Source organism: Glandiceps talaboti, chromosome 3 (assembly GCF_964340395.1).
Source record: "Glandiceps talaboti chromosome 3, keGlaTala1.1, whole genome shotgun sequence".
NCBI classification, from domain to species: Eukaryota; Metazoa; Hemichordata; class Enteropneusta; family Spengelidae; genus Glandiceps; species Glandiceps talaboti.
In genome coordinates this window covers 7,225,563-7,247,988 of record NC_135551.1, presented here as the reverse complement: position 1 = coordinate 7,247,988, position 22,426 = coordinate 7,225,563, and the positions used below count along the sequence as shown (strand labels likewise).

At 34.3% G+C, this 22,426-nt stretch overlaps 1 protein-coding gene across 1 annotated transcript in view; it reads left to right on the top strand.

Moving 5' to 3' along the window:
* LOC144432611 (proteasomal ATPase-associated factor 1-like) overlaps positions 1-19,968 on the top strand; it is a 51,516-nt gene extending 31,548 nt beyond the window's left edge. The window contains exons 11-12 of the mRNA XM_078120865.1: positions 12,420-12,582; positions 19,458-19,968. Of these exons, the coding sequence (XP_077976991.1) occupies positions 12,420-12,580 (161 nt within the window). The 3' untranslated portion in view covers positions 12,581-12,582; positions 19,458-19,968. The remainder of the gene's footprint in view (positions 1-12,419; positions 12,583-19,457) is intronic.
* The last annotated feature ends 2,458 nt before the right edge of the window (positions 19,969-22,426 follow it).

The window sequence follows — 22,426 nt, the reverse complement described above, 5'->3', positions numbered from 1 at the left end:
TTATGATATGGAACTATATTTACAAATTGTAGTATCAAATACAAATTGTAATATATATATATATATCGGTGAGTATCAATCTGCTAAGACAGTGCTCTATACTGCAGTGGCAGAGCGTAATAGTCTACACTGGCACTCCATTATGTTATTTTTAAGAGATGATTAATATTTATCCATAACAGGTTTGCACTAATGTTTCCAGTATTGCACTGAAGTGCAAACGACCTATATATATATATATATATATATATGATATGTATATAAATGTATTGTATGGTTTTTGAGTAAGTTTCAAAGCCAGCTTATAATATATACTTTTCCTAAACTTCTTTCTTTCTTTCTTTCTTTTTTTCTTTCTGTTTTTCATTCACACACACACACACGCATGAAGCCATTGATGATAGGTAATTGGTATTTTGTCTGCTATGTAACACCGTAAACATATTATAGCATACCTGTATGCAATCCAATTATTTGTGAAATAATGTACAGTTATGTTTTTTAATGAAATTTGCTATTCATTGATCTCCTTTGGGAGTAAAGAAATGTACAAACAGAGTTATTTGAAGCAGTGAACCGATACTACCATATTGTGGGGTCCTTACCCAAATATTGATATAATTGTATAGCTTTTAAAAACATTCGTTCTCCGATTGATTTGAAAATAATGGTAAAAAACGGTGACATGTGTTCCATGTGTTATTTTTTTTATTACAATGATTAAAATGTATTGCAATATAATATGAACACAACCCTATGATAATGGAGTGCCAATGTAGAGTACTCGCGGCATTTACATGAATGATTGCTGTGTTCTCTGTGACCGCACTTTCTCAAGCAAAAGGAGTGAACGTGCAGCAGATAATTGCAAGCACAAGTGCAAATACCCCTAGTAGAGTCTAGTACACACCCACACACACACACCCATATATCGTACGATTCTCTTGTTATTACATAAATTATATGCATCTGAAACAGCCAATTTCATGTGTGGTTATGGTGTTCTTTTATAGCTGACTTTCGTAAGCAAAGGACGCGAAAGTACAGTAGATATACGGCAATCACAAGTGCAGATACTTGAGAGTAAAAGTGCATCATGGGTTCAGTTATCATATTGCGTATCTAAAGTAGCAAATTTCATTAAAGAATTATAACTGTGAACCCATGTGATTTCATGTACATGGAACACTTGTTCATTTTATACAAGTTACACAGTTTTCAATAGTGCATTGCAGTGCAAATCCCACTAGTATGCACATTAATAATAATAATGTTGGTTTTCTTATATAGAGCTTTCCCCCTCTGTGCTCAAAGCGCTGTACAGTTATTACCCCCTGGCACGGATCTTTAGCGACACAGCGGCCCTTTACTTCCTCAACTCCCTTGGGAGCATACAATCCATTCACCAGTGCAAGTAATCACTATTTTATGTAATAATTGTTGTTTCAAATCAGTTTATCTATTACAAGGGCTTCGCATCACTTCCTGATATTACAGAGAATTTACCTTGGAATTAAACTCTTTAAATGTTCGCTGTTACCTCGTTCAAGAAAACGGCTTCAAATTTTTGAAATAGCGGTCAAAATGATATCAAAGTTTAGTCATTTTAGAATCCAATATGGCCACCAAATACTGTGTTAACTGTATGGGGGAAAAAGAGTAATGATTTTCCTTGAAAACAAGACAGTGAAACCCCAAATATATCATTTCCAAAGGACCAGGAACAAGTTGTCATATGGCAAAAGTTTGGAGAAAATTGAAGAACTTTGATTTTCTGGCAAATTTGTTCCTCGAGGTGTATTTTACCTTAATTTGTCATTCTTTCTGCTAACACTGTGTTTTTGCTAATATTTGGGAACCCAGGTAACAGAAAGAGGGAAATGCCATAAAACTGGTGTACTTTCCATCATAATGTTATATAATAATTTTGGTAGGGAACCCCAGTAAAATGACAAGGGAACTCATGTAGATTTTACCTACTTATCGACGTTAACAAAAAAAACACTGTACCAGGGTAGTTTTAGGAACATAGGACATCATTTTAGATAAGTCTACTTCAGGTATATGTTCAAGGTATCTGATAATTTTAGGAAGGGGTATTAACTCTGTAGAGAACTCTAACCAAGCGAGATCTACAGTATATATGTTCCTGATAGTTGTAGGAAGGCGTGTATCTCTGTATGGAACTTATCAGACACTATTCAGGCAAAGTTGAATTCTCACAAACTTCGTTGCTCAGACAAAAGTCTACTCCACGAGCCCAAGTATAGACTCATGTCATTTTGGTGGGCGTGTCTGTTCACACGCAGCACCACACCTCTGGAACACTTTGCCACTGTATATACGTCAGAAGCCCACACCTTATTCTCTTAGGAAGAACTTTAAAACATGTCTTTTCAGCAGAGCTTTCCACATCTATGAAAGTAATTGTACAGTGCCTCTGAACTTTACTTAGTATTGGATACTGGCACTTTATAAATGACTTGATTGATTGATTGATTGATTGATTGATTGATTGATTGATTGGATCATAACCAAGTGAAGTCTACAGTATATACATGCATGTTTAGGGTATCAGATAATTTTAGGAAGGGTATATATCTCTATAATAGAGAAGAGTAACTCTAAACAAGTGAGGTCTACAGTATTTAGGGTATCAGATAGTTTTTATGAAGGGACAACATCTCCATAGAGAACTCCAATGAAGTGAGTTATGGTACATATTCTTGGCATCAGAGATTTTTTTTAGCAGGGACAACATGTTGGTAGAGAAATCCAATCAAGTGAGGTTACTCTTACATGTTCAAGGTGCTTCTACAATCTAGTGGTCTACAGTTACAATACATTGACTTTACAGGTACACACGATAATCGTTGCTACAATATTGCTTTGAGGGGGAGGGGGTCCTTGCTGTAAAGTGAATTATTGTGATCGGTGGTTTGCTGAGGGCAGTATATACAGTAGGTAAAATCAACGGGAATCCCAAATAAATTGATGCCACAGTGCATAGGAGATTATATATCAGTTTTATCTGATTTCTCCCTCTTTTCGTTACCAGGGTTTCCAAACCTTAGTATAGAAACTTTTTATGATCATTGCTACCAGGGTTGTTTTAAGCAAGAGAGACGCTGCACTATAAGAGGTCTCCATCAAGTGCTAATTTGTAGGTATCTAGTCCAAGGTTGCCGTGAGGTACTTGTTCGAGGTTTGAACACAAACAGCTGGCTCTGTTTCGTATTAAGGTCACTGTGTTTGACACGTTCTTGGTGAGCTAGAAATGGCATTGAAAATGTTGACTGTGTTTACAGAGCTCTACAAGATGAAATGTGGACATGTATGGGCCAAACTTGGACATTATTTTATCAAAATTTTACACAAGTATTTCATCCATCTTGATTTGAGATTGGAAATGATTATATAATTTCTCATATAGCATTGACAGGTTTATGTATTTCCTAAACATCAAAGCTGCACTAGCTGCAAGTGGAATGTTTTGTTTTTTTTGAAAACATCAAATTGTGAGGTACAATACTCATAATACCATACACCATGAACAGTATCGCATCAGTGATGGGTAAACATATTTTTATAGCTGGATACATGATAAATCAAATCAAAATTGATTTTTTAGGTCCACATCCAAAAATTTAGGTCCTCAACAGCAATCATACTTCCAATGTGTTTTTGTAGTGCATATGGATAATATCAACCACTTGTTAACATTTACAATGTCAAATTATTGGTATTTTAACAATTTTCAGTGAATATATTGTGGTTGTCTGATCAAAAACCAAGCTTTGACAGATTCAAGACCAAGCTTTCACTCAAGATTAAAACTTACCATTACACAACATTGACCACTAATTAACATATATAATGTCTTTTTATAAACAATTAACTAACTCAAACCAGTCAGAGGGACAACAATGAACTCAAACCAGTCAGAGGGAGTGTATACATTTCAAACCACTTGAATCGGTTCAAGTTACTAACATTATGTGTATAAGTGGTTAGTGACACAGCAAAGCTTAAATCACAGATTACCACATAAACAGGCTACTTGGCACATCAGAGCTACTTCAACCATGATTTTAGAACACATCAATTATTTGCTTTCAGTCAACTAGAATCATGTATATTCATTCCATATCTCTGTAAATATTCAATTATTTTGATAATATTTCCAACAAACATTACTGGGATAATAGTAAATACATTTTGTACTATCCGATAACAAACATTACTGTTAACTGTACATGTATTAGTTCAATCCTCTGCTACAGTAATCTTTGGCAGGTTTTTTAGGTTGTTTTGTTTTGCATGTTGTATTTGTCTGGAAATGTTATCATATTTAGTTCAGAGGAGTACTGATGTCAACATCAAATCTTTTTTGTTTCTCTCACAGTTTCTAGGTTTCCAATCCTATGTATGGGTGATAGTTTTCCCATAATTCATAGCAAAATTGGCATTTTTCAAAATGCCAGTCCTGCACTGTGGGTGTTCTAACTAAAGTCTTTTAGTGCGTGTGTCTCGTGAAGACATAAATTCTCTACACCCACGCCAGCCTTCCCTCATTCCATCCCAACCTTCCCCTCCATCCCACCATCACCCCCTCCTCCTCCTCCTCCTCTTGTAATGACAGTAACTAGAGGTCTGAAGTAATTGCTATCTGCCTTTCTACTTGTTGATTATAATAGTACTACCCTGGATGTTCAAGGTAGACAAAGCTATTTCAGTATTGTGTAGGTGTATAACTTGTATACATGATTATAAGGAAACCCACACACATCAAATTCTTTACATAAAAGTAGTTACCTAGGGCTCTGAAATGTATCATTATCTGTTCTTTAGAGATAAAAACTACTTTCTTACATCTATGTGTAGGAGTAATTTCTGTGTTTGTCGGCAACCCCAGGCACTATACAAATCTTGTGTGGGTTTGGAAATATCGACTTAAATATGTGGTGAGACTCCACCACATCATGTGATGTTATAAAACACACAATAACATCACAGATATGAAATGTCATCCTATTGCTGTAATTTAACAGGGTCGACGGCTTCCATTAATATGTAGAGTGCGATGAACTCTATCCAGAGTATTTTTTACAGGGAATGTTCTAGATGTAGACTTAAAGTACTGATGTGCAGTGAATTTCATATGTGCATTTCTTGTACCAATAGTAGGTACTTCGGAAATAAACTCTTGTTACTTTTGTACAAAAAAAAACTTCAACCTGTTCTCAGTTAAATCAGTTTCAAAAATCTTGGATCACCGGACAAATTTTTTAAAGAGTGATCAAAATTATATCAAAATTTCATCATTCTAGAATCCGATATGACAAAATTTCCTCGAAAACAAGATGGTGAGCCCCTCAGATTTCTTTTATGAACCAGGAACAAGCTTTCATGGGTCAACGTTCGGAGAGACTTGAAGAACTTTGATTTTCACTGAAAGGTCTTAAGTTTAACAGTAGTCTAGGACAGACAACTCTAATGACTTGGATCTACAAACTGATTGTAAAGGTCTTAAGTTTAACAGTAGTCTAGGACAGACAACTCTAATGACTTGATCTACAAACTGATTGTAAAGGGCTTAAAATTAACAACAGTAGTCTAGGACAGACAACTCTAATGACTTGATCTACAAACTGATTGTAAAGGTCTTAAAATTAACAGTAGTCTAGGACAGACAACTCTAATGATTTGATCTACAAACTGATTGTAAAGGTCTTAAAATTAACAGTAGTCTAGGACAGACAACTCTAATGACTTGATTTGCAAACTGATTGTAAAGGTCTTAAAATTAACAGTAGTCTAGGACAGACAACTCTAATGACTTGATCTACAAACTGATTGTAAAGGTCTTAAAATTAACAGTAGTCTAGGACAGACAACTCTAATGACTTGATCTACAAACTGATTGTAAAGGTCTTAAAATTAACAGTAGTCTAGGACAGACAACTCTAATGATTTGATCTACAAACTGATTGTAAAGGTCTTAAAATTAACAGTCTAGGACAGACAACTCTAATGACTTGATCTACAAACTGATTGTAAAGGTCTTAAAATTAACAGTAGTCTAGGACAGACAACTCTAATGATTTGATCTACAAACTGATTGTAAAGGTCTTAAAATTAACAGTCTAGGACAGACAACTCTAATGACTTGATCTACAAACTGATTGTAAAGGTCTTAAAATTAACAGTAGTCTAGGACAGACAACTCTAATGACTTGATCTACAAACTGATTGTAAAGGTCTTAAAATTAACAGTAGTCTAGGACAGACAACTCTAATGACTTGATTTGCAAACTGATTGTAAAGGTCTTAAAATTAACAGTAGTCTAGGACAGACAACTCTAATGACTTGATCTACAAACTGATTGTAAAGGTCTTAAAATTAACAGTAGTCTAGGACAGACAACTCTAATGACTTGATTTGCAAACTGATTGTAAAGGTCTTAAAATTAACAGTAGTCTAGGACAGACAACTCTAATGACTTGATCTACAAACTGATTGTAAAGGTCTTAAAATTAACAGTAGTCTAGGACAGACAACTCTAATGACTTGATTTGCAAACTGATTGTAAAGGTCTTAAAATTAACAGTAGTCTAGGACAGACAACTCTAATGACTTGATTTGCAAACTGATTGTAAAGGTCTTAAAATTAACAGTAGTCTAGGACAGACAACTCTAATGACTTGATCTACAAACTGATTGTAAAGGTCTTAAAATTAACAGTAGTCTAGGACAGACAACTCTAATGACTTGATTTGCAAACTGATTGTAAAGGTCTTAAAATTAACAGTAGTCTAGGACAGACAACTCTAATGACTTGATTTGCAAACTGATTGTAAAGGTCTTAAGTTTAACAGTAGTCTAGGACAGACAACTCTAATGATTTGATCTACAAACTGATTGTAAAGGCCTTAAAATTAACAGTAGTCTAGAACAGACAACTCTAATGACTTGATCTACAAACTGATTGTAAAGGTCTTAAGTTTAACAGTAGTCTAGGACAGACAACTCTAATGATTTGATCTACAAACTGATTGTAAAGGTCTTAAAATTAACAGTAGTCTAGGACTGACAACTCTAATGACTTGATCTACAAACTGATTGTAAAGGTCTTAAAATTAACAGTAGTCTAGGACAGACAACTCTAATGACTTGATCTACAAACTGATTGTAAAGGTCTTAAAATTAACAGTAGTCTAGGACAGACAACTCTAATGACTTGATCTACAAACTGATTGTAAAGGTCTTAAAATTAACAGTAGTCTAGGACAGACAACTCTAATGATTTGATCTACAAACTGATTGTAAAGGTCTTAAAATTAACAGTAGTCTAGGACAGACAACTCTAATGATTTGATCTACAAACTGATTGTAAAGGTCTTAAAATTAACAGTAGTCTAGGACAGACAACTCTAATGATTTGATCTACAAACTGATTGTAAAGGTCTTAAAATTAACAGTAGTCTAGGACAGACAACTCTAATGACTTGATTTGCAAACTGATTGTAAAGGTCTTAAAATTAACAGTAGTCTAGGACAGACAACTCTAATGACTTGATCTACAAACTGATTGTAAAGGTCTTAAAATTAACAGTAGTCTAGGACAGACAACTCTAATGACTTGATCTACAAACTGATTGTAAAGGTCTTAAAATTAACAGTAATCTAGGACAAAATAGCCTACAAGTCAAAAATTGCATCTTGACAATCAAAGTTATATTAGTTGGTAATCTGTTCTAATTAGACAAATTGATAGCCTTAGAAAATTGTACAAACTAGTTAGGACACTTGGAAAAATCTGACTTCCAAGAATACTGAATGTAATGTGTGTGTGTGTGGTGGGGGGGGGGGGGGGGGGCTGCTGCATACATTAATTATTTTGTTTGAGCGTAGCACTTCTGTTAGTGTGTATACATTGATTTTGTTTGAAGATAATTATGATAGGTGATTATTTTATTGGAATTTTTTTTATAATGCTTTACATGGAGGTTGAAGATGTCACCAATTTTAGATTCAGTATCAATTTAATGTTTATGGTCTTTCTTTTTTTTTAGTAGAAAATATCCAAATGCCTTTAGCAAGTGTATAGGTATACTAAGTACTAAAATTCCTCATCCAAATTATCATACTAGATGTGATAAATCTAGACCACCAGTATTGAAAGTTATGAATCTCACTTGAAATCAATTTTACCAAATTTGAAAGTTGCCAATTTCACTAGATATAAATGCTACCAGAATTTATCAATTTGACACAAATGGGTTGTCGGTGGCCGAGTGGTTTAACCACTTGCCTCTTAAATAATGCGGCCAGGGTTCGAACCCATTCAGGGTTTGATTAAAATTTACCTCGCTGTAAATAAGAAGAGTGTGTTCAGTTTGACTCTACCGAACAATGCAGGTTTTCCCCGGGTCACTCCAGTTTCCTCCTAACACTAAACCTTCCTTCTGTTATTTGCCATTACCTGTTGATTGGATAGTATACTGGTAGTATATAAAAATAAAGATACTAAATAAAATGAATAGAATAGTTGAGACAATTATTCTAAATTCTAAATTTCACCAAAATAGTTTTTGTGGTGTGTCGATATAAAAATTGTTTAGATACAATTTTACTCGAATTGCAAGCTGTCAATTTGATAGAAATGAATGGAATAGTCGAGACAGTTATTCTAGAAATTTTGTCACCAAAATCATTTTTGTGGTGTGTCGATATAAGAGTTGTTTTGATGTAGCAAAAAGTTACATAAAAAAACTCAAATGTGATCAAATGAATTTTGGCGGGGAAAATGGCGTGAACAGTTGAAGGTTTTCTTTACAAGCAGTGTGGATTTATTTTGACAGCTTACATTGTGTCCTGGATGAAGGTCATTGCATATATATGACAATACCATTATATTGTGAGTAACCCAAACTCCCAGACAAGCAGTTTACAATTGCAATATGCCTCGTTAAAAAAATTTCATTAAAATTGCAAAAGTTTTCAGACAGTGTAATTATGGTTTTCTTTCTTTATCGGATAAATTGAGTAGTTGATACTAATTGCAATCTCTGTCCATAAACTCTGTGTTCAGGGCAAGGTTAATAGTATGTGATCATTACCATAGCAACAACCCTGACCCAAATTATAATGTTCATATATTGTACTACGCATGTATTTCAATAAAGTTCGTTTCACTCTGAATAACCTTGACACTGACATTGTACACACAGTCACGGCCAGCTTTCGCTTTAGTTTAGATTTCAAGAAAATTAGTGAACCCACCAGTCATGGCCAGCTTTGACGATAGCTCTTTTGGTAAGCACAGTTTAAGGTTGGTCAGGGCTACCACTACCTTTTCATTATGCCTAGTGAGGGCCTGTGAAGTGAGATTAATTTAAACAGCTAAGCCTAAATTGTTCTATCCCACAAATCAGAATGTAGACACACTTTGGATTAGAATAAAAATGTCGATATGAAAAACATTTATCTGGCAAAGCTATAGAAAACGTTGGTCCTAAACAAAAAGAATAAATCTATGTTTTCCTTACAGCCCTACTAATTAGATAACACTAATATAAGAACTTGGGATTGAATCCCAGGCCTTTAAAAAGACCCAGTTCAGATAAGGATTAAAGTGGTCATATGGATGAGAATTAAAAGGTATTTATTTTGGGATTTTAGATTTATAAAACAATTGTATCTTGGCTTCCTACTTGAAAAAACAGTGTGAAACAACATAGACCAAGTCTGTGTTTGTAACTCAATACATTGCAAAAAGCTAAAAAGTGTGTAAAATGTTTGTTATCGTACGTACAATAACAAACATTTTACACATTCTATTAAACTTTTGCCGTTTATTGAGTTACAAACAAGGACTTGTCATATTTGATTCACATCGATTTTTCAAGTAGGAAGCCATGATAAAATTGTTTCATAAATTTAAAATCCAAAAATAAATACCCAATCCTCATCCATATGATCACTTTAAAAATCTAGGTGTTGAAAACAGTAGTCTAGCAGAGCTTTAAAGAAAGCTTAGTCCAGAACAAAAGAATGCATGCAATCCTTCTGGCTCCACTCATTAGATAGTATTAATTAATGTGAGAACCTGGGATTGTACCATGGGTCTTTAAATGGCCTTGTTTTTCTTTTACTGAGCAGTCTCTTAGGAAGAACAGTTTATAGTAATAATGTGAAAGTGCACAGTAGCTGAGTTTCTACGTTGTTTGTGGTGTTTGTCTTTCAAGGAACATTTATTCTTGTGTAAACCCTGTTACAATTAAAAAAGGCTAAAAAAAAATACATATCGATACAAGGGTAGGAGGGTGAAACGTACTCTAGTAGAGTACATGGTGCAGTGAAAATGTCCCGAATAAATGTAGAAAGATTCTATAGTTACAAATACAAAGGTGAAAACGGTATATGTAGTATCGGAAAAACTTTAAGTTCATTATCATCATCATCATCATCATCATCATCATCATCATCATCATCACCACCACCACCACCACCACCACCACCACTACCACAACCATCATAATTATCATCATCATCATCATCATCATCACCACCACCACCACCATTAATATCATCATCATCATCATCATCATCATCATCATCATCATCACTATCATCACCACCACCATCAACATCATTATCTTGTATCTTTTAAGGAAACATTTATTTATATTCAAACCCTGTCACAATTAAAAACTAAAAAAAAATACATACAAGGGTAGCAGGGCAAAGGCAGACAAATGAAAGTATGGAGTACTTAACGGTGCAATGAAAATGTTCCATATAAAGATGTAGAAAGATTCTACAGTTGAAATCATCGGTAGTGACAAAGTCTGTAGACAGGTTATGTGCTATTGTTATTGTCATCGCCATCACCATCATCATTCTCATCATCATTCTCATCATCATCATCATCATCATCATCACCATCATCATTATCATCATCGTCATCATCATCTTCATTATCTCATCATCATCATCATCATCATCATCACCATCATCATCATCATCATCATCACCATCTTTTAAGTCTCATCTTAACTTACCGAGATATAATAGTGATTGAACTGTAACCTTTACTAAGTCTGATATAAGTCAGTGAGTGGTACGAAATAATTCACTGTCTCAGTGTCTGTCAACACTGCTAAAGGTCATACAGAAATGTGTTCTATTCATCTCATATTTATCTCCTACAAGAATTATATCAATATTTCATACTAAATCTCACTGCCAATGCCTTTTTGTCGATAAGAGTAAATTGATCAAAAATAAAAATTTCATATCAAGTCACTTATTAATAAGTTGATGCCATAATAGCGTCAAGCAACTCAAGAGACAGTCTGGTTAAAACTTCTAAATGCCAGAGAGTGTGGTCATAGTAGATTAGAGGGAATGCCTAAACCTTGCCCTCCAACCAAAGATGGCTGCAATTATCAAGGCTTTTACTTTTGTTTAAAGAAATCCTAGTGATAAGTCTGACTGTTCTAGTGGTGCAAAATGTGTAGATAATGTAGTCTCCAAATGTAGTCAAATCACAGACATTTCTGAAAAGATTTCTTTGCGGTAGCTTCAACTGGAACGTTTTAAAAAATGTTTTGTGAGATAAAATGGCTTACTCATGATATTGTACACCTTGAACAGTATTGAATCATCTGTAGGTAAATGTATTTGTGTAGCAGTACACACAGTATGGTGCAATACATCCAATCATTACAAATTGATTTTTCGGCCCATACCCAAAAATCAGCACCCCAGTGAATCATTTCAACTTACTACTTATAGATAAAATAGACCTCAAATTCACATGTACAATGTCTAATTATTGGTATTTTAACAAATTTTTAGTGAATACAATATTGGATGTCTGATTGAAAAAAAAAAAAATCCCCAGTTACAGCTACTTGTGTAGTTTTCGCAAGGGAAGTAAAATAACCAAAAACTCACTACTGTATGGTTACTTGTAATGAGATCAAATTCAAAATCTCAAAATTATAAGTTTTTGAAATAATCTAATCTAATCAGAAAAAGTTTATACCACACCGGACTCCAGAAATATAGTACTGTTCAATGGTGCCTAAGGTTCGATCCACACAAAATGCTGTGTTGAACATATTTGTCTTTGTCTTTAGTTTGTTATAATAATAATAATGTTTATTTTCGCCAGAAAAAAAAAAGTGTTGAAAGTGTTCAGATTTGATGATTGCCGTCTGTCCAATGCTAAAGAATTCCATAGTCTGGGCACGCAGTTCGAAAATGTGTGGTTTTGAATTATGCAGAAAGTGGGAGAAATAATTAGAACAGCATATGCGTGGACAGATCTTCAGATTCACATCCACTAATGTTCACTGTAGTTCTCTAATTGAACCTAACCTTGTCCTGTGTTGTGTGGTTCCTCTAGGCGATGGATCCTGTTATTACATGAATCCAGACAGTAACTACACAGACGAGTACACAGGATCTGATTTTGATGCCATATATGGATTTGCCATCCATGAAGACACTGGTATTCTGTACACGGCGTGTAGAGATGGATGTATTAGGAAATACAGTATGGGATGATGGTATGTATATTACTGTATATAGAGACATTTGTAGATTGTACAAAAAATGTGCGAAAGTCCCCAAAAAGTAATAAAATTACCAAGAAATCATCATATGTAGATTTTACCTACTTTAATACCACCATTAATAAAAGTGAAAGTAGTGAAATTGGGTACCAAAGTTTACTTTGATACTTCAGTAGATTTTGCATATTTATTAACCATAGCACAAAATACTGGTGGGGATTATCAGTAAAATGGTATTTGATACCTAATTACTTCCTCCATAAACTAAAACATAGGAACCCTGGTAAAATGACTGCGGAACTCGGGTATATTTTATGTACTAACTACATTAACAAAGACATCGGTTGTGAACCTCAGTGACTTTACTAAGGTGCTCAGGTAAAATTACCTACTTACTACCCCTTAAAGGTGATTCAAAATGCTCACATTCACTATCGCTAATTTGCTAGACGACATGTTTGTGAAATGCATTCTGGTTTTAAAACTTTTCAAAAGCGTCTGCAAACACCTTAAAATGACCCTTTTTCAGTCACTTCCCTTCGGATTTACTTCGAGAGTTTTCGGGTATTTCCGGTCCCACCTAGACCACGGGATTTTATGACGTCATAAAGAGACATGGATAGCACGTAGCCTATGGCGAGCGTAGTCACTAGGTGAACAAAACTCAACAGCATTGTGAAAAAATACATTGCTAGTGGTTGTAACAGACATCAGTAAACAAAAACTACACTCTACATGTCTTATTAACCAATATTTACCGATATTTACTCACACTTTCTGACTAATTGGCAGTGTCTGTGGGTATAAATGCTAAAATATGATCTCCCCATATTATGGCAAAATAAATCAAAACGGCTAGACTACAGTGCAGATATACATAAACACTTGTAATGTCGCTCGCGTGTTTCAATTTATTTATCTGATTTTTTTTTATTATTTGCCGAGGAGAAGCATTACAATATCTTCGACAGGCATGGCGTCGACAGCATATTATAGCCCACTATACTCGACTATACTCACTGATGTCGCCTTTTGAACGGCGCATTTAGCAACAAAGTAAACATATTTATCTTGAATAAATATACTAGCTATTAGATTGCCATATCATCAGCAATAAAATTGTAAAGAATTGAGGAAATTTCGTGAGTTTAGTGTTGTCATTTACATGACTTTAGCAACTCGTCTGGAAGAAAACTTGTATGGTTTCCCTTGTTGCGATATCACTTAATTTAATGCAACAATGCAACATGCCTATTTAATATTCATTAGAAGAATTCTGTAACGAATCATGGTATTCGAAGTGTACAGTTTAGGAAACCAACAAATCAAATATCGCGATGTGTTCATGATATCAAATACGATTGGACAATATTAACGTCGGCAATCAAGGTCGTGACCCCAGCACATGGTTATGAAAGAAAGCCTGCAACTAGATACTTGGCTAGCCACGTCCGGTCCCGTTTCTCAGGGTTTGTTTTGAAGTTAGAGACGTTATTTCTGTACGACTTTTACAATATATCTGATTGACAAATATGGATTACATCAACACCTGGATAAATTTAACCCGACACGAATGTGCGCTGTGCTCTCCCGATTCCATACGTACATTGTACATACACTGCTTCAGCTTTGATCGGCGGCCTAGTATGAGCTTACTGCCGCGGCCGCGGTGACTGCACAAAACTTGACAACACTACCCCTCTACCGATATATAATAATCACCTGTATACCGTGATAAAAACAAGCAATAATTCGAGTCCCCAACAAGTCGATGATACCTACTTCTGTTCTGTCCGATCCGAATGCGAGTTTCTTAGGTTTTATATGGGTTTCAGACTCGGACTAGAGTATTACGCCCTAGACAATAATAGATGTAAACTTGTGTTCACAAGCCAAACATGTGACAATACAAGACCACGACGAAACTTGAACTGTGAAAAATTTGCAGGTCAGTCTCATTTTATATATGGACAACAAAATTAGGTCGGTCACAGTTCCATTTACATGTACATGATGCAATGACTCGGAGCGTACTTCCATATGCTCGGAGCAAATCGAATCAATTAGTGTATTAATGGGACCAACAATTATAGTGTGGCACATGTCCCGATACGCCTTCTTGAAGTTTCCCATTGGTATTCTAATAGCTAGTATATTTATTCGAGATGAAATATGTTTACTTTGTTGTTAAATGCACTGTTCAAAAGGCGACGCGAGTACGATTGGGCTAAAATATGCCGTCCTTGGCCCGGGGATGCCGTCAAACGTCACCACGGTATCGTAATGCTTCTTGTCGGCAAATAATAAAAAATCAGATAAATAAAAGTCAATGAATGTGAAACACGCGACATTACAAGTGTTTATATATATCTAGTCTAGCCGTTTTTGATTTATTTTGCCATAATATGGGGAGATCATATTTTAGCATTTACACCCACAGACACTGCCAATTAGTCAGAAAGTGTGAGTAAATATCGGTAAATGTTGGTTAATAAGACATGTAGAGTGTAGTTTTTGTTTACTGATGTCTGTTACAACCACTAGCAATGTATTTTTTCACAATGCTGTTGAGTTTTGTTCACCTAGTGACTACGCTCGCCATAGGCTACGTGCTATCCATGTCTCTTTATGACGTCATAAAATCCCGTGGTCTAGGTGGGACCGGAAATACCCGAAAACTCTCGAAGTAAATCCGAAGGGAAGTGACTGAAAAAGAGTCATTTTAAGGTGTTTGCAGACGCTTTTGAAAAGTTTTAAAACCAGAATGCATTTCACAAACATGTCGTCTAGCAAATTAGCGATAGTGAATGTGAGCATTTTGAATCACCTTTAACATAAATTGCTTGTGAAACTCGTGCAGATTTTACTTACTTACTACCCTTCACAAAAACTCTACTAAGAAACCCTGGTAAAATGACTGAGGAACTCTGGTAATTTTATGTACTGACTAAATTAACAAAGACACTGGTTGTGAACCCCAGTGGATGATCAGATAGATTATACCATTTACCGACAGAAGTAAAACCACTTGTAGGAAACCCTGGTAAATTAATTCGAGAATTAACTCAGGTAGAATTGAATACCATCGTTAATAATAAAAAACAACAAGGAATGATTATTAATGAAGTTCTCCAAATAAATGTGAAATGGAATAAAGAAAGTGTTTTTGATTAATATTTAAATATGACATTTGATGAAAATTAAGATTACAGTCAAATCCCTGGTAATGTGAAATATACGAGAGTTGAACCTCTCTTAGTAGATAATATACAAGATTTCGAGATTAAAAGCCCTGTGAATAAATAATATATGAGAGAAAACCTACACATAAGGAACCCCTTCTTCAGTGGATGATATAAAATTTTGATATATTTATACCATGCACAAGCCAGGTTCAACAATAAATATAGAATATATACTGACCTTTCCTCCTGTTATTGAGCCATGTTTGATGGTTTATAAATAAAAAACTGATATAATAATTTATGTTAATAACCTTAAATTTGATATTGAACTTTTCCACACTGTACTAAGCACTTTGTAATTGGTTACCAATGACACAGACCTATAAAGCCACAACAACCCTTATGCTTCTCACCGCCCTGGGAAACATACGATGCATTACAACTTCTAGTCTAAACACATAGGATTAACATATTCATATAACAAACTATCCTACCAGGTCCCCCATCTATGCAGCCGGGTTGACTGTCAAAATTGAGAGCAAACATGTAAAGTGCATAAATATTAGAATATATGAATACGAATATGAATATACAGGTCTAGCTAAATGAATATGATTATGAAACTAAGGTTAACTGACTTAAAGGCCCACTTCAGATTAGGATTAAAATCCAGGAGTGAAAAACAGTTATTTGGCAGAGTGATAGAAATAGTTTGTCCAGAATGATCCTGTGTAATTGTTATTAAGGTAACTCTAACACGATGACCCGCGATTGAAATATATCCCTTTAAGTTTTGCACCGGCACAACGATCTAAAAATATAACATGAATGATAAATGGTAGTGCTTGTACATGACATGGGATGAAGGTTACCTGTAGATGCAGTCATTCTAAATTTATCTGCAATGTTTATTTTTATAATATATAAATGTAATATGATAATTCTGCTACCTAAAATCTCATCAATCATTGCTGGCTACATAAAATTTCACATTCAGTCCAGTTTTGCTATTTCAAATGTTTTTTTATTTTATGTCAATAAGTTAGAAGAGATAGCTTTGTCGTTTGAATTCTTTTTATCTCAAGAGTTTGTTACTCAAATTCTCTCTATAAAGATTAGTTTGCTGTTTGACTTTTTATTCTCGTTTGTTAGGGATTTGCATGTCCTGTCAATTCACTGTCGTCATTTGAATTCTGTCTCCATAGTAACTGTGTCTATTGAATTCTCTCTCCGTAGTAACTGTCTATTATATTCTCTTTAGCTTGGCAACAGTCATCCAAATTTTCCTTATCTGTTTAACTCTATAAATTCCTATTTTCCTGTGATTTTATCATATCCGTTACTTTGTCTGATAATTAGTGTTTTACTAAGAAAGGTTTGGGTACTCCAGTGAGGATGAAGGATCTGGTAAAGATTGTAAAGATTTCCATACCTTCTGACCCCAATGCATGGCAATGGTGGAAGTCTGATTGCTTTTACCCAGTATATAGTATACCATACTCAAGCCAAGTTATTGTGTTTGAACAGAAAATATGTATTATATACCCTGGTCATTCTACGTTACGACAACCTGTGTCTATGTCACTTGTTTTTTGATATCCAAAATATGGGTCCAAATGTTCCAAATCATCACTTTTACTTGCAGTGACAAGGCCCTCTTATTCTTAGTCACTCATATTTTCCTTGGCTGACCAATGGTGATACTTCCATGGCTGCTTTACACAGAAAAATATTGGGGAATAATATCTAATTATACTGGTCATACAAATACACACTTCCTGAGTAGAATGAAGATGAAGTGTACATTTTAGGAGGAAAAGTACACATTGGGCATATTTACATAACTTGAGGAAGAAGTTTGAGAGGAATCTGGAGGAAATTTGGTAGATTTTAACTCCTCCAAATCGACCTGACAGTCCATCATTTCATTCCCACATTAGTGTTATCTGATCAGTTTAACCATATGGATTATTTAGGAGTATTCTGTTGTTCTGGATCAACTTTTTCTGTAAAAGAGTTCAAATTACTATAAAGGTCAGGGCAATTGTAATTATATAAACGTAGATTATAGAAATCTGCAAACTTACATGTTTATCAATAACTTAATTTGCATAATTGATTGAATAATAACATTGCTTGTGTTCATTGTACAGTTAAGGTACAGGACCATTGATAACCTCATTTGCATAATTGATTGAATAATAATAGTGGTTACTATGTTATACTTGTTACTTAGTTATCTGTAACATATGCTACCTTTTAGTAGCATGATAGCAATCAATGGACCCTTGAAGCTAAGTTACATTGATTTTTGAGAACCTAATTTTCATATTGATCGATAATGAGCAGTTGGTTATGTCATAGATCTATGGTTACATATTGTTCAAAATACTTAGTTTTCTGTAACATATGCTGACTATAGTAAGGTACTAAGTATTTCAGGGGTGTCTCATGTTAAATGACATGTTTATTGATAATCTCATTGGCATATGAATTGATAATGATATTGGTTATGTCTACTTCACAATACTTTATACTTTATTTTCTGTAACATATGCCAACTTTAATAAAGTATATCAATGGCCCCTTCATGCTAAAGTAGATGTGTATTAATATACTCATTTGCATAATTGATTGGAAAATGTTGTTTGTTGCACTCAAAGCTAAATGGCATGCATTGTATTTATTAATAAGGTCATTTGCATAATTGACTGATATTGGTTTTGTAGATAGTAGACATTGAGGCATCAATGCTAAATGACATGTTAATTAATAAGCTCATTTGCATAATTGTTCGACAAATATTGGTTATATATAAAAAGATAGTAGATATATTGAAGCACTCATTGCTTAAGGACATATTTATTAATATGCACATTTGCATAATTGATTGAATAATGTTGTACTTCCTATAGTTACCTATTTTCAGTAGAAATTTGCTGTCTTTGATAAGCTTTCTGTATATCAGCCATGTACACCAATTCAGGGTCTCTAGATGTGTACATGTACATCATATAAAATAATGTTGACACTCAATGACTAGACATTTCAAGGTAATATGTAATTGCCATTTTTTATACCCAATTATGAAATTGTCGACCTCATGAATTTTATATAAAGATCACTTGGAAATGATTCTATATAAAAAAAAAAACAATTCCATAAGAAAAAAAAATATGTTGACTTATTAGTGTTTGAAAGAAATGCATTTCTATTCAAATTGTGTTGAAAATGAAATGCAAAGTTACATCGCGTGATATCAGGACTTTTATGTACACAAAAATATAAATGCTAAAGTCATTCTGAAGAAAAGCTTTGAATAAAGCATGTAGTATTTTTTTTAGTCAAAATCTTTCAAAAATTCTTACTTAATTTAACAAATCATTTTTTACAAAACAGCAGCAAATAGGTAGAAAGAGTTCCTGCCTTTAGATCATTGCCATCCACTCTTCATATTTTGGGAAAAATTATAAATTTTGTCACCTTTACCATCTTTATTATCAGGTAACAAAATGTTTTGAATTTTTTTTTTTTGAATATTAGCCTCAGTGTAAAATAAACATTGAGGAAAAAGTGACTAATTAATTAGTGGTTGACAAAAAAAACCCATAAAAATTCATTTATTCTACAGTATTGAGATGCTTCATACTAAATACATAATTTTTTCTTTATTTTCACTTTCAGGTCAGCTTACGTGCAAAGGTTCAATAAGGACAGTAAATACAAGATTAATTTTATAGATAAAACTATTATGGATCTGAGGAAATGTGATGAGATGAAAGTAGGGGGTTTAGCATATAGCAAGGCAGCTGTGTGACCCTGACATGAATGATTCAAAGCAGAGAGTAGAGTAGTCTACCAGAGTTACCCTGACCTGTTATAAAGTCACACAGACCTTGACCTTGGAAAGCCTGCATGCAAAGAATATGTCGCCTCATTCTACTATTTCACAATTCAATGTTTGATGTTTACGTCTTTCACTGACAAAGATACTGCAGCCTGCAAGGCTGACAGTCAACAGTTATTTATTTGATTTTCTACAAACTAATGTTTGGTGATTTATATAAGTATTGTTGTTGCAATAATTGTAACCTTGTGATTTTGAAAGAGTACGTTGCCATGGCGTTTCTTTTTTTTAATATGTCTAGAGATTAATCCTATGTCAGTGATTTACTTTGATTGACTCTATCATGTATCCTGATTAAAATCTTGATCAGTTCTTGGTACAATGTATAATGTGTTTGTCATGTGATTTTATGAGATGTTTTAGTGCAATGACAAGGCTTACTGTGTGAAAGGTTACAGTATTGTATGTATGTATGTATGTATGTATGTATGTATGTATGTATGTATGTGTGTGTGTGTGTTTTTATAGATGCATTATGCATGCGTAGCCACAAGAAAGGATACATACATACATACATACATACATACATACATACATACATACACACACACACACACACACACACAAACAAACAAACACACACAATATTCAATACTTTTACAAGTCTCTGTCAAGATGCTGATCACCAATCTGATACACTGATGAGAATGAACTATACTGTAAGTTACCTGAAGAACTAGTAACAATGTTTGTCTTTGTTAGTAGTTCCACTTTGCATATACCCATACCAATAGTACTAGTAACAGTACGTGGGCACTCAGATGTAAGTAATCACTGGTACTTACCTGTCTTTTCCTTTGAGAAAATGTCACACTTTGACTATATTTTAAATTTAAAACATGATGATTTATATCAGATTATTACAAAACATCTTAATTTAACAATTGGGCAAATTCAAAATATAGGAAATTAATGAACATATTGAAATGTAAACACTTTGGAAACGTTGATTGGACTCGTGCTACGATTTTAGTCGAAAAGAAAAGATTATATTTGTCAAAAAATGATAGAGTATGACAATAAATTTGATATGTCAGAAATTTAAAAAAAAAATGTTATGTCCGTCAAAATATGACAATATAGTTGACATCTGTCGAAAACATTAGTAAAGAAATAAAATTTGATGTCTCACTCTGATAATGAAGTTAATATCTCTTTCGAAAAGTTTACAAAAAGAACACCGCATTCGATGGCTGTCAAAAACTTAAGAAAAAATAGTAATTTCATCATAGACCCTCCACCAACTATGATTTTCTGTCTGGTGTTTTTGGCGGGAAACTACCTGAAAGACGGCCTGCTATAATCTCCTCTTCAGGGTAAATTATGTAATCGTAGTCTTACCGAGGTCATTCCTTTGAACGATGAAATCTATTGTCAACAGCTTAGTAGACTTAATTTACGTTTTCAAACGAATGACTCAACAGCAACACATCAATAAAACTGTGTTTCTCACAATAGATCTAGTTCAGGTATAATAATATCGTATCAATGAAATTAAGTGAAGTTGGACACAGGCTTTGTCTTAAAATTAAAAACAAATAAACCTGCATTTGCATTAAAAATCTGTATGCAGTCTGTGAAAAATGAGCAGGGGCTGTGGATGGTAATAGATTGCATTTGGTTTTGTTTTTTTAAAAACTCAGTTCAGGTCTGTGTGAAATTAATTACTATTTTCATCCATTGAATTGCGATGACAAAATATAGGATTGTCATTTTGTGAGAAGACTCTACTATTTACCTTTTGTCACTATCGTGTGTGTGTGTGTGGGTGTGTGTGTGTGTGTGTGTGTGTGTGTGTGTGTGTGACGTAGCTTGTCAAACCATAAGCCATACATCACGTAGAGTCTATGGTCAAACCAATAACACATATCGGACGGGTGTGTCTGTATTATAAATATGTGTCCTTGAGGCGTTGTATTCTCCCCTATTTAAATATTTAAACGTCTGAGCACAGTTTCCGAGAACCAGGACGGTTCAGCCCCTGGACAAACACGTTTAAACAGCATATGCATACGTGTACAATGTGATGCAAGTCAGAAGTTCGTGCGTCATCACTGCTATTACCAATTATTGATGTACGTATCTATAGTTGCTTCTAATCTCGGACAACTAAAGAGAACTTGCAGTGGGCTGAGTTCTAATACAGTGGCGGGAAATTATGTTTATAGATTGGCCACGTCATCAAATGGTGGCATTGGAACACTTTGGTATCAACAAGTGTCACAACTTTCTTATAAGTTATATGTGGGTAAACCTGGTTATATTACAATGGGTTTCGTGATTTCCGATATGTTGTTACAAAATCGTTTCGTTCTTGTAAGCCCTCTAATAATGAATGTTGTTTATGTATGATCAGACACTTCAATAGACCCCCCTCCCCGTTTGTCTAACCAACCCCCACCCCACCCCACCCCACCCCCGCCGATTTGTCTACCCCCACCATCATCACTCTGTCGTACTGATATGATTTAGTGACTTTCAATATAGTACAGTGGACAAAATTAAAGATACACACCATCCATCGTTCAATGTTGTACCGGTGTCTGAATAGCATTGTGTGACTTCCCAAGACTTTATTTTATCTAGGATACATGCCCCAAACACTCAGCAAAACTTAATTCAGATGCAATTATGTTGTTATTGTTGATTTCCTCTGATACAGTGGACCAACGTAACACTCCTGATATCACCTGTTGAATAGATGATGAGTTCGGTGCGTTTTTTGCGAATGATTGAACTCTTGTCG